The 14112-nt window shown below is 47.2% G+C and overlaps 1 protein-coding gene and 1 long non-coding RNA gene across 3 annotated transcripts in view; one reads left to right on the forward strand and one right to left on the reverse strand.

Annotated features, from left to right (window-relative positions):
* LOC141415402 (uncharacterized) overlaps positions 1–8997 on the reverse strand; it is a 45290-nt gene extending 36293 nt beyond the window's left edge. The window contains exons 1-3 of one of the 2 annotated variants that reach the window (XR_012440378.1): positions 5771–8997; positions 4955–5081; positions 3937–4113 (exon numbers count right to left, since the gene is read on the reverse strand). This is a non-coding gene — a long non-coding RNA (uncharacterized lncRNA). The remainder of the gene's footprint in view (positions 1–3936; positions 4114–4954; positions 5082–5770) is intronic. The other variant, XR_012440379.1, reaches the window with a different exon arrangement.
* Positions 8998–12406: 3409 nt separating this feature from the next.
* Positions 12407–14112, forward strand: part of Shb (SH2 domain containing adaptor protein B) — a 122008-nt gene continuing 120302 nt past the window's right edge. The window contains exon 1 of the mRNA XM_020157883.2: positions 12407–13702. Within this exon, the coding sequence (XP_020013472.2) occupies positions 12995–13702 (708 nt within the window). The 5' untranslated portion in view covers positions 12407–12994. The remainder of the gene's footprint in view (positions 13703–14112) is intronic.

Below are 14112 nucleotides of genomic sequence, written 5' to 3' on the forward strand. Positions count from 1 at the left end.
TGCAGTGGTTTCGCCTTTAGTTCCAGCCACTCAGGTGGCTGAGCCAGGAGGATCACTTGAGCCCAGGGGTTTGAGAACAGTCTGGTTGCATTATGAACAAAAGACGAAAGCAAAGACTGGAATACTCTTTTTAGATGAAAAGAGACTAAAGAGACATGATACATAGGTACAGTAAGTAATCCCAGAATTGCTCCTGAGTTATTATATATTTCGTGTAAATATGTATTTCATGTGGATATATACATACACTGTAAAGGACAATTTGTTAAAAAAAAAAACCTGGGAAAATAAACCAGATATTAGTTGAGTAATAATGTATTAATGTTAATGTTGAACTTCTCAAGTGTGATCATTTTTATTGTGGTTTTATGGAAGAATGTCCTTGTATTTTGGAAATAAACTGAAATATTTAGAAGTAAATCAACACAATGTTTCCAAATATTTCCCAAATGTATTAGCAAAATTAGATCGATAGTAAGGAAAGGTAGGCAGAGAGCAAAATAGAGAGCAGTTGTAGCAAAAATAACATTTTTTAAAGGGTCATTGGGGTTTATTGTACTATATTTGCAATTTTTCTGTAAAGTTTTTTCACAACCCAAAGTGAAGGAAATCATTTCAAATGCACCTACCTCCCCCTACCAAAAAAAAAAGAAAGAAGAAAAGAGAAGACCTTTAAGATGACATAGCTGAGTTTACAAAAAAAGTCTACCACTTGTTAGCTATGCGACTTCTGAGCCTCCACTGGAAAGTGGCTGTAACGCCTGCCTAGAGCGTTTCTTTGGGGCTGATGTCAGATACATAGGACCTATGTGAAGCACAGATTCACCTCTGTCTTTTTCTCTTCCTCCTACTGATCCTCACGTCATCTGCAGAATCCATTAAGCTCCAGACAAAGGAGAGTAATACTGGGTCCTGGAAGGGGCACCCCTGTGAGGACCATTACTATAGCCTACCTACCTGTGATGCAGGCTGGCTGGCCCTCTGAGTGTCAGACCACGAGGACATCAACCAGTCAAAAGTCGGAAATCCTCCATCCCACATGCTGCCACCCACGACTTGCTGGCTCCTGCCACCCAGAGTTTCTCAAAGTGGGTCCTTGGCTCATCTACAGTAAAATCTGCCATGGTTCATTCGAAAACATAGGTTTCTGAACCCTACTGAACTCTGTTGAGCCAACCTCCTTCCCTGGAGTAGTCTTGGGAGAGTACATTCTAACACTGTTTTCTAGGTGATTCTGAGGCACACTCAAGTTTGAGTACCCCTGCCTGACACTGTGGCAAGGTAGATATGCTACTTTATAGCAAAACTGGTCCACAGGAAAAGCAAATTCCTGTGGTTAGTGCCTAACAATAACATAAAAAGGCTATACCCACCACAAAAATGTCAGCAAATGGGAGCAAACAGAAATAGCAATGGAGTTGTACATGGAGATAAAAGCAGGAGATTTAGGAAGAAAGCAGTGCTTCTCTCTGGGCTTTGCGAGCTCAGACTCAAAGCCTATGAGAGAATACTGCCCCAGCCTAGAGAGTGAGGAGAGCCACTCTCTCCTGCGGTCCAGAGACCCCAGATCATTGTTGTCTGCATCTCAGCACACTAAAGGATCGAGTGGCTCTAAGGTATGAGCAGAGAGAGCACCTCCACTTGCCTGACTGGAAAGCTGCAAAGACCAGCAGTTTCCTTCTCTGGACATCTGCAGCACACAGTGGTTTTACAACATCTTGTAAACTTCTAGAATGCCAGAAATTCTAATGAGCAAAATGCTCACTTGGGTCCTGATCTGGATCTGCTGGTGTCCCCCTAAGCTGTGCCCAGCAGCTGACAGGACTCTTTGGGGATGGACACTCTGTCAGATGCCAACTAGGAGATCACCTGATTTCCTGGTGGCCTGGCAAAGGATGTTTGGTTTAGAAGGCTGGCTGGGTTCCTTTCTCTTCTAATCCACAAGAACAGATCATGTGGCTCAGAAAATTGTCTTCTGATCCTGAGAAGTCTCTGTTCTAAACCAGCCCCTGCTCAAGGCAGGCATCTACTCCTAGGGTCTCAGTTATTTTGGGAGGCTCAGCACCTTGCACTCAGCTCTAGAGAGGGGGTCAGGTAAGCTAGACAGTTGGGCTGTGTCTCCACCCACCCTATCCTACCCCAGACTGAGGACAACAGACAACCATTTGCAACTTTAATTCTTTCTTGGCTCTTTTTTTGCAGCCTGTTTAGCAAAACCTCAGATGGTGGCATGGTAACCATTTAATTCAAGAAAAATAAATAAATAAATAACAAAGTCAACTGGGGGAAAATTATGCAAGGAAAGTGGAAAGTGAGTTTTAAAAATTGCCTTTAAATATTATAGCCAAAGCAAGAATATGGAAATCACATCAGATGAACATTTTTGGTGTGGTTTAACATTGAAGAAATAAATCACTTTCCCAAAGGCAGAGCTTAAAGTAATATTTTACCTTTTCAGAAACTCACAAGTTTAGTTTGGAAATGAGGAGAATCAGACTAAACTCTACAGATTTAAGGGGCTTTCCTTGCACCTTAGCACAGGAAAGTCACTCACAAGTAAATCCAGTACAGTTTCATGTTGGTGGTTTCAATGTTCCATGCCTTTATTTCCCTTTCAATGGTCCCTAACAATATGCAAAGCCCAGAGGCTCCTGGTGGGGAGCTGGTCTAACATCTAGACCACTCCGCTCTGTGCTCTGCAGAAGGATATGGGAGGAAGAGAGAGAGAAGGCAGGAAGGACAAGAGAGTCTGTGATGATTCTACAAGAATGAAAATGCCCTTCTGCATGCAGGACATCTGTGACTTCTCAGCGGTGTGGTTTATTAAGGCCTGAGGTAGAAACTCATATTTAGAAACTGTGATCCAGTGGATTCAATACCAGATACCATCACTCAGGGCCTCATGTTCGGCAGAAGTTGAACAAATCCTGGGGTGGATAGAAATGAATAATTAACAGCCTCTATTGCTTGCCCTATGGACAACTCTGGAGGACAGCAAATTCATAGTCCAGGGGAACTGTTATGCATAGCTAATCAACTTGTGGCTGTGAGACCCCGTAGAAGAAAACCTGATGGTGCTAATAGGCTCAAATACTAAGAATGTCCATCTCACTGCAGAATAGGTCTGCTCTGAACCTGATCTCAATTTGCTTCTTAAGGCAAGACTCAATAAGCACAGCCTTCCTTTCCACTCTGACATCAACTCAGTCTGCCCCAGCTCTGGCCTGCAGGACAGAAGCAATGCCTGACCCCGCCCCACAAACCCTGGAGGCCTCCTGGGGCCTGGATTCCTTTTTCTGGCACTTTCACTTCCTCCTGGCCTATAGGCAACTCAAGGCCTAATCCAGACCTTTGCGCCCCCACCCTACTTCTGGCCCTTCCTGAACTAACTTGACCTGTTGCCAACAAGGCTCAGGTGCCAATGGCGGCCTTTTGAACTGATATCACACCAGACTGAAAAAGCCACTTTTACTCAGTGGCTTTGCAACCTCATAACTTCTGCTGCAATTGTCAGGGGGCAGGCACTTTGACTATTAAGATGCCTCACTGCAAAGCCATTCAGCTAATTTGCTTTCTGAGTACCAACTTATGGATCCGGACACTAAGTACACAGTCCCATTGTCATACAAGGAACCTTTAAGATACTTTGGTCTACTGACTGAGACTTTTAATATCCACCAGAATCTCCTAGAGGGCCAAAAGCCCCCGATTTCTGATTGTGAGGGTCTGGAAGCCTGATGGGGAATTTATAGTTCTAAGCGGCTCTAGGGTGAGAGGTAATAATCTGGGCTAGGGACTTCACTTTGGAAACCACTGTTCTAGTCCACTGGTTTTCAAGCTTGGCTATACAATGGAATCATCTGGGGATTTTAAAACAAAACAAAACAAAGAACACAACACAACACACATACACACACAGAGAGAAAGAAAACCCACCTGAATTAACCCCTTGAAATCTGACCCAATGGTCTGGCTTCAGACTGGTCCTGGGTGTTTTATAAGCTCTACAGGTGATTCTTAACAGTCATCCAGGTCTGAGAACCTCCTTCTTGTCCATTTCATCAGCAGAGGCTGGGAGAGGGATGGGGAATCTTCTCTATCCCCATAGTGGCTCTTGAATAAATAAAGCACACCCAGTTAAATTTGAATTTCAAATAAACAATAAACACTAGCTAACTAAATGCATGTTCTAATTATTGCATAAATGCCTTTTGCTGTTGTTTTTCTAAATCTTGCAACCTTCTTGTGACACACCTCTATAACACTGAATGAAAAACAATGATCTGATGGCTCCCATTTTACAAATGGGGAAACTGAGCCCCAGATATCACATAGGAAATCAGAACGAAGGAGTCTTGCACTCAGTCTGGAGCTTTTTCTTGCATTCCACTTATCTGCGCTCATGGCATGTATGCTTCTTTTGCTAGAGGATGAGTGTCAGTTAGTTGCCTAGAGGTGGCTTCAAAGGGGTCAGTGTGATTTATGTCCTTTCTGCTCTACCCCTGTCCTCACCTCTACTTCCCTTTCTATCGCTGTACTGGGGTTTGGTCATTCTCAGAGCCATATCATTTAATGGCCACCTCAGGGAGGAAGTGGGCTGGAAGTGGCACCGACCAGAGACAGCTGCAAGTGAGAGCCCATAATTAGGTAACACGAGAACAAGTGGGATTTGGCACAGGCAAACAACAGGCAAAGCATGTTGGGAGAGGCCCACTTAATTCACAGAGACACTTGGAATTAGTTGTAAATTCTCTGGGAAGAGATCAAGGCAGTGGCATAAACAGCTCAATTAAACTGTCGGCTCAATACTCAATGCGCAGTAATGGTCAAAACACAGCCTTTAATCTAGATATGAGGATTATCTTTGGACCCATAATGAGATTCCTAAGATTAGTTGTACCTGACATGGAGAGAACAGCAGCTGGCTCAGTGACACTGCCAGGGACAGGCTTACCTTTCCACAGGACTGGGATTCATGTGGAAGAGGTTACCTGGAAACCGCAACTTTTGTGGAGCTCCCTCCGGATGCTGGGAAGACTGGAATGAATCACAATCTGCTTTCTCCATTAAAAAGACAGGGTCTGGGAACAAAACCCCAGACACATCTGCTTCAAAAATATAGCAAGTCAACACAGTATGGTACTAGTATAAAAATAGACACAGAGAGCAGGGGAATAGAATGGAGAGCCGAGAAATAAACCCGAGCATCTATGGTCAAGTAATTTTCAACAAGGGCACCAAGAACACATAATAGAGAAAGATAGTTTCTTCCATAAATGGTGTTAGGAAAACTGGACATTCACAATGCAAAATCAACTCAAAATGGATTTAAGACCTGAACGTAAGACCTGAAACTAGTAAAGTCTCAAACAAAAACACAAAAGAAAAGTTCATTGGTATTGCCTTGGCAATGAATTCTTCCGATGTCACACTGAAAGCTCAAAACATAAAAGCAAAAATAAATGAGACTGCACCAAACTAAACAGCTTCTGCATAGTGAAGAAAACAACTGAAAAGGCAGTCTATAGACTGGGAGGACATACTTGAAAACATACATGTAATAAGGGGTTAATATCCAAAGTACAGCCACAGCTAACACAACTCAATAACAAAAGGGAAAAAAACTAATTTAAAAAATGAACAAAGGATCTGAATAGATATTTCTCCAAAGAAGACAGACAAATGGTCAACATGTATAGAAAAAGGTGTTCAACATCATTAATCAACAAGGACATGCAAATTAAAACCCCAGTGAAATGTCACTGCATACCTGTTAGGATGGCTATTATCAAAAAGGTAAGTTCTGGTGAGGGTGTGAAGAAAAGGGAACCTTTGTGCTCTGTTGATGGGAATGCAAATTGATATAGCCATTATGGAAAACAATATGGAAGTTCTTCAAAAAAATTAAAAATAGGACTACCATATGACCAAGCAATTCCTTTGCTGGGTATATACACAAAGGAAATAAAAGCACCATTTCTTAAAGATATCTGCACACCCAAGTTTATTGCAGCATTATTCACAGCAACCAAGATTGGAAATAACACAAGCATCTGTTGATAGATGAATGGCCAAATTGTGATACACACACAATTTTGATATATACACAATAGATGAGATATTATTCCACCTCCAAAAAAGAGGTCCTGCCATTTGCCATAACATGGATGAACCTGGATTATACTAAATGAAATAGATAGACATAGGACAAATACTGCATGATTGCACACATATGTGTAATCTTTTTTAAAAGTGTCAAATACATATAAACAGAGAGCAGAATGAGGCAGAGGTTGAGGTAGTGGTATAGGAGATCTAGTGTACAGTGTATTATAGCTATGTTGTGAGCAAAATACATCAGAAACATAGATGGACATGTCTGTGTCTTTCCACAATGTCATAATTTATTGAATAACAAGAAATTCACAAGTTACCTTAATTTTGTTGGCTTTAATTTATTGAATACTACAGATTTTACTTGGTAATTGTGGACATTGCCAATCATAGTTTCTTTTATTCCAATCTTATTACTAAATTAACTCTGAGATCATATATTGCGCTTCATACAATGAGACCCACAATAAATGTATATTACAGAATGGTTAAGGAAGGGTTAAAGAGTAAAGAGATCAAAGAGGCCTTATTGAAGGCAAGAGCAGAAAGCTGATACAAATGCAAAGGAAGCCATGCAGGTGGTTGGATAAGATTTAAGGAAGTGAACACACTCATTCTTGCACAGGGCTGCCAGAGTTTGGAGCTAGTTCCAGGCTTACTGAGTTCAGACTTAGTAGCAATAGCAGGCAATTCAAGTGGCCAGTGTCAAGCATGGAGATTGTGCTGAGCTAAAGCCCTGGGAACAGAGTTGGGAGCTCATTGCTTGTCAATCCCTTGATGCATGCACCAAATGGTGTTATGACAGGTTGGTGGGTGCCACTATACTCCAGTGTTAGGTGTCCCTCCTTTTATGTAATCCAAGTGAGGGATTTGTTCCTTGCACTGTTGTGTTAGATAAACTGATTTTCCTGACATGGTTTTGAACACCCATGTGACTATATGTTTCCGATTTAATTTGATAAGTTCATAGGTGTTAATAATTTGTATAAATAAGTTATTTATCAGTATGTACCTCATGGTTTGAACTGGACAGATGGTGGTTGTTTACTTTCACAAATAAAATGTAGAGTCATCTGCCTCAGCATGTTCACTGAAATAAAGCAAACTGCTGTTTTATAAAATGAAATCACTCAGAGCAAGGCACAGCCTGAAAGCTACTGTTCTATACAATACAGAGTAACTTATAGTAGGGCACAGCCTCATCCCCACAAGATAATAATATTGTATTGAATACTCAAAGATCGATAAAAGAGCAAATTTTAGGTGTTTTTACTACGAAAAAAAAGGTAATTGTGTGAGATGATAGGTATGGTAATTTGCTTAACTTGGACAATAGTAATCATTTCACTACGTATCTGTACATTAAAACATCATGCCATACCCCTTAAATATATGCCTCCCCCCCAAATACAGCAAGTCTGATCTATTCCCACTTCTAGGCCAAGGCTAATAGCCACTAAGCACCAGGGCTGAAGCAGACAGAGATGACAAGTGGTAGCTCTCTGCCCTTTTGCCCCCATGATCTCAACCACTCACATTCACTCATTCATCTAATGAAGAGGAATTATTTGCCTACCTACCACGAGTTAGGCACTGTTCTAAACGCTGGAGACAGCCAGTGACCAAAAGGGCAAAGATCCTTTCTCTACTGTGGGGAAAGAAAAAAAAAATAAACAAGAAAAATAAGTAAATATGCAGTGGGTGAAATGGGGTGAGCTATACTCAGACAAATAAAGCAGGGAAGGTGGATAGCAAGTCCTGGATAGGGACTGCAATTCTAGAGCCAGTGCCCTGAGGAGGCTTCACTGACCATATGGACATTTAAATAAAACCTTAAGGGGATAACTTAGGGGAAGCATTCTGGCAGGAGGAGACCTCAGCGCAGCCCCCAAGGCAAGAATGTACCCTGAAGGATCAAGGAACAGCAAATCAACAGCCTGCCTAGAGCAGGAGAGAGGGAACAGCATAAGATGAGATCAGGAACTCAAGGGGACCAGGTCCTATATAAGATCTCATGGGCCACTGTGAGGACTTTGGCATTTACTACAAGAGAAATAGGGATTTGATGGGGAATTTGAGTGGAGGAGGGAGGTAATCAAATTCATTTTTAATGGGATCACTGGCTGCTGTGTTGAGCTAGAAGTAGGAAAATGAGCAAGAGACTCCTGCAGTAGTTCAGATTACCTTGCTGATGGGTGAGGTGCGAATGGGAGGAGTCAAGAATTTTGCTTCAGATTTATACCTATAGCCCAGACTCTGGCCCTGAACTGTTTATACATGTGCCTAATGCCAAGTCAACCATCTTCTCCCCCAAAATACTCCTTTCTCACTCCTCAGGATTACTTGTCACTGGGAAGGTGTTGGTCACCATTTACCAAGTGGCCCAAAACCAAAGGTCTGGGAGTCATGGAATGTCCATCATTTAGCACTCTTCCACTATTCCAGTGTTACTTATTCATTCAACAAATAAGTAGTGAGCACTTTTTGTGCACTAGGTGCTATTCTGGCACCATTTTCTGGTCCTTTAATATTTAAAAGAATGCACAGGCAAAGGGAATACACAAGCAAAGTAGTTAACTGCTCTGCCTACTTTCTGTCTCTCCCCTCATATGAAATGCTCCTTTCACACTGCTTCCCAATGATCTTTGTAAAATGTAGGGGAAAAGTTAGGCAATTCCCTTGCTCAAAAATCTTCAGTGGTCCCTACTGACTACCAGATGATGTTCCAGCTGGGGGCATGGCTCAAGAGGTAGAGCACTTGCCTACCAAGTATGAAGCCTGAGTTCAAACCCCAGTACCATAAATATATATAATATATATAAATATATAACATATAATATATAAATATATATAATATATACATCTGTATGTATATATTAGTTCTGTTCTCCTTAGTTTGGCAGTTAAAAGACATAGCCTGTCTTTGTAACTTTACCCTTTTGTGCCCTCACAAATTCTCAGCTACTCATACCCAAACCAGACTGCTCACTGTTGCCTAAGCAGTTTCCCATACGTTCCTGCTTCCATATCTTTGCTTATGTTGCTCCCTCTGCCTGGAATTCCCTTGCCTACTTTTCCATATCTAAATGCCGCTCACTCTTCAAGGACAACACGAGGTATCATCTTCTCAAAGAATCCTCAGGATCTTCCCCTTCAGAATTAACCTCCTTTCCCCACAACCCCATACCTCTTTCTTTGACCGTTGTTCTGTCCCATCCTTCTCCTTGCTTTATATGATTATTGGTGAGAGACAGAACTGATATCTGAATCGTCTTTGTGTCTCCTAGGGCCTGGCATACAGATGAAACTGACACTAACGTTCCATGGATTAAACTGAATGATCTTTCCAAAAAGAAGTATATGAGTCTTTTTTTTTGGGGGGGGTGGTCACTGCACAAATGAGATTACCTTCCTCCAGGTACTAGAAGGAGGTACAGAGAAAACAGTGGTCATGTCCCTGCCCCTGGGGAGCTCTTGGTCTAAAGTGAGAAGCTGGGACAGGACAAAGGAAACAAGGCCATCCATCACCAACCTTCCCAATAAGAAAATTGGGGTTAGGGGGTGCAGTTCAGTGGTAAAGCATTTGCCTAGATTGTACAAAGCCCTGAATTTGACTCCCAGTGGCAGAAGAAAGGAAGGAAGGAAAAAAGGAAGGAAGAAAGGAAGGGAGAAGAAAGAGCGAGAGAGAAAGAAGGAGAGGGAAGGGAGGGAGGAAGGGAGGGAGGGAGGGAGGGAGGAAGATAAGCCAAGAATGGTGGGCAGTTTATTCATAGAATTGCATAATGCTGGGTTTGTGGTGTCAAGAGACTGGGTACCAATCCAAATGGGGCCTCTTGACTCAATCTCACCCTTTCACTGGTTCAAGTTTCCACTCTGTAAAATGGGGTGACTCCAAACCATAGGAGACATTTCTTCTCCAACATCTTCCTTAGGAAGATTTTCTGTTTCCTTTCAGAATGATTAGTTCTGACTCAGTCTTGGAAAGTGTGCTTCTATAAGTTCCCAAAGGAAAACACCCATGAGGTTCTTGTCTGCTTGAAATAAATACCACCTTAGGCAGCCACTCCATCTGAAAACTGGGAATAACATCAGATTGCAGGGATATTGAGGGGGGTTAATTATACACAGAGTGTTTAGGGGGTGAGCAGATACACAAGTACTCTGGAAGTTCTTGGCATAATACTATAGAATTACAATAATTCTGGCTTGCAAATTATAGGCCAGTAGAGGCATCACATGGGAAAGCGGGTCTGACCCCATGGCCTGCTGAAAGTGAAATGGAAAAAATAAGTTGTGAAACATAATTTCTCTTCCTAAACCTTTGGAAAAGGCAGAGATAATTCTTCCACGTGCAGCCCACATGCAGGGGACAAGCTTTGAGATCCTGGAGAGGACTTTCTTGTCCCAGGTGGCCTGGCCTGCTGCCAGGATCTGGCTGCTCCTCCTTCCAGAACCTAGAAGCAGAAATGGGAAAAGAGGGAGGTAGAGAGGATTCCTGGTTGGGTGAAAGGTGGGGGCTTAAGAAGAGGATGCCCTTGCCTTTCAGGTTTTCTATTGGGGCCTCCTCCTAGCAGGATAATTAAGTGCTTATGCAGCAGAGCAGTGATTTAAAGGTAATTTGAGATATTTAAGTCTAGGGATACCTGAAACAAATATCTGAGAATCCACCCTGGGTTCTCTCCCTATCCCCCAAATGTCTCTCTCTCTGTCTCTCTCTCTCTCTCTGTCTGTCTCTCTCTCTCTCTCACACACACACACACACACACACTTCAAGATTATTTCCTTGAAATGCTAAATAAATTTGGTGATGTTATCTGCAACTGTGGGAGGCAGGTAGCATAGCGGGTTTTGAAAAATTCAACTGGTTATAGATGGAAAGGTGAGCAGTTTGGTCCTGCTTCGTTACTGTGTGGCTGCAATACCACTTTTCCACTCTGGCCTCAGGCCTGAGTTTGGGCAGGTCCCAGAAAGAAGAAGAGGGAACAGCTCCGGCCCTTAAGGTGTGGAGTCTCAGACTGAGTGTGACCTCCAACTTCAAGAGACAGGAAAAACAGAATGCCTCAAAGTCCATCTGTAAAGCACAGACGGCAGATGGAGATTAATGGCTTAGGAGTATTGTTTTGGCAAATCAGTATTCTTAGAGAATGTCTCAGCTCCTGTGTACTCACACCTTAGGGTTAGGCTATATTCTGGAGCTTGCCTTAGCCAAATCTCAAACAGTACTGATCCCTAGAGGGAGCTGTCTCATTTTCAGGTAAGATTTTGGTCTCAACAGAGAGCAGGCTGCCTCCCTTGGAAGCAGATCCCAGGAAAAACTACCCTGAGCTACCCTGCCCCTCCTTCAGCCTGGGTCTCCTCACTTTTGGGTAATAACTAAATGGTCTGAAGTTACATCATTATCGTGTCGCCAGATTTGAAGAATGACAGCCAAGCCCATCGGTGTGACTTTGTCCTCGGGGCCTCAGTTTCTCCATCCGTAAAATGAAGTCCCTGGCTTAAATGGAACCTTGACAGCTGTGCACCCTTGGACATTAAACATTCCCATAGTTTGCTCCGCCAGGCTGGCAGTGAACAGGGTTAAAGCCCGACTTCCTCAGAGGTGAAAAGGTAAGCAAACACTCCGACCTCCCCTTAGCCTTGCTCTCCGATTGGCTCCTGGCCCGGTCCCCGCCGCCTATCCCGTCAGCATCCGTCATCTGTATTGCTAATACACTCATTAGCATAAAGATTCCTCCGAAGACCCGGCGCACGGGGAACTGAACCGGAGTCTCGGTCCCTTTAAGAAAGGGACATGCACTCTGCACCTAAGGCCACTCGTCGCCTCATTTCCTCAGCACGGGTCAGACTGTAAACTAAAAAGGTTGGGTGTTACTCTATCCCCGTTGTCACCACGACAGTGGACATCCCCGGGTGCACAGCGCGCGTTTCCCCGTGGCGGGGGCGGGGGCTGCGGACGGGTTTGGCCTCTTAGCGCCAAAGGCTCAGCCTGACAAGCTCTCGCCCAAGGCGGCGGCGAGCTGGGAGCGAGGCGGAGCCGGCCGCACTGCGGGACCCGAGCGCCCTCGGGCACGACCCGGGGACTGGCGCCGAAGCGGCCGCAGGAGGTGGCGCGTGCAGAAGGGGAGAGGTGCGCGGGCTGAGGGCCCGGCGAGGGCAGGGCGGGGCTCCGGCCGCGGTCTGGCAGCCCTGCTCGCGGGGCTGGGCTGGACTGGGCCTGCGGGGGCGGGAGGAGGCGGGGCGCGCGAGCCGGGGGCGGGGCCGCGGCGCGGGGCGGGCTCTGGCTGCCCGAGTGTCACACACGCGGCGGCTGGGGAGGCGGCGGCAGCGGCAGGCGCCGCCGGGACGGGCACGGGTGGGCGCCGGCTGCCTCCCTCCGTCGCTTGCTGGCTCTCCTGCCTGCCTCCTCGCCGGTGGCGGGGTCGGGCTCGTCTCAACGCTCTCGGAAAGGAAGAAGGGGGGGCGAGAACGTCAAGTTCCTTCAGCTGCCGCGGATCCCGGCCGAGGCGCGGGTTGCGGCTCTGACCCGACAGGACCGCGCTCGGTGGCAGGGCGCACGGTTAGAGCGTCCACTGCGGGGGACACTCGGGCCTTCCGCTCTTCGCGGTCCTGGGCCAGGACCTTATGAGACGTGCCCACGAGGGGCGCGAGATCCGAAGCCCGAGCGGCGCGCGGCGGAGGCGGAGGGTGGTGCTGCAGCTGCCAGAGTCTGAGAGCGACCGGCAGGAGGCGGCGAGAACTTGAACTTGGCGTTGGGAGCGGGCGCCCCGGACGCCCCCCGCCGGGGCCGGGGCGCCGAGGGACCTGGGAGGCAGCGTCGCCCCCCGAATGGCCGCGGCGGCGGATCGGACTCCCGCGCCGCGGCCCTAGGCGGCCTCTCGACATGGCCAAGTGGCTGAACAAGTACTTCAGCTTGGGCAACAGCAAGACTAAAAGTCCCCCGCAGCCGCCGAGGCCCGACTACCGTGAGCAGCGGCGCCGGGGCGAGCGGCCCTCCCAGCCCCCCCAGGCCGTGCCGCAGGCCGCCTCGGCGTCCTGCGGTCCGGCCGCAGCCTCCTGCTTCTCTGCCTCGTCGGGCTCTCTGCCCGACGACAGCGGCAGCACGAGTGATCTCATCCGCGCCTACCGCGCACAGAAGGAGCGCGATTTCGAGGACCCGTACAACGGGCCCGGCTCGTCGCTGCGCAAACTGCGCGCCATGTGCCGCCTGGACTACTGCGGTGGCGGCGGGGAGCCCGGCGGGGGCCAGCGCGCCTTCTCGGCCTCATCTACGTCGGGCGCCGCGGGCTGCTGCTGCGCCTCCTCGGGCGCTGGCGCCGCCGCCACGTCGTCCTCGTCCTCCGGCTCCCCGCACCTCTACCGCAGCAGCAGCGAGCGGCGGCCCGCCACGCCGGCGGAGGTGCGCTACATCTCGCCCAAACACCGCCTCATCAAAGTGGAGAGTGCCGCCGCGGGCGGTGCCGGGGACCCTCCGGGGGGCTCCTGCTCCGGCGGCCGCACCTGGAGCCCGACAGCTTGCGGAGGCAAAAAACTGCTCAACAAGTGCGTAGCCTTGGCCGCGGAGGAGAGCGGGGCAGGCAGGAAGGACAAGGTAAGGTCCTGCTCGGCTTCACCCGAGGTCTCGGAGCCACTATGCGCACGGTGAAAACCAGGTGCCCAACCCTACGTAAACTTCATCCGAGGACTCTGGGGTCAGGACTTCTGCGTTGTTTCCAGATTCTGCTCCCTCCCACACTCATTCCCCCAGATGTTTGGTCTGACAGGGTCCCTTTTGCTGCTGCTCCCAAAACGTCCCCTTTCTGAGGCCACAGCTTCAATGAGAGCGCCCCGCCTAGCCTTGCCCAAGAAAGAGAGACCCAGCCAGCCCTTCCGGCTCCCCCAGTAAAGTCTCTCGAGAACCAGGGGTGTCGCGGGCTCAAAAGAGCATTTACTCTTCTCCCACCCATCACCCACTAGATGCAGATGGGAACTGAGGGCCAGAGCCGGGAAGGGGCTTTCCCG

This window comes from Castor canadensis, chromosome 13 (genome assembly GCF_047511655.1).
Source record: "Castor canadensis chromosome 13, mCasCan1.hap1v2, whole genome shotgun sequence".
NCBI classification, from domain to species: domain Eukaryota; kingdom Metazoa; phylum Chordata; class Mammalia; order Rodentia; family Castoridae; genus Castor; species Castor canadensis.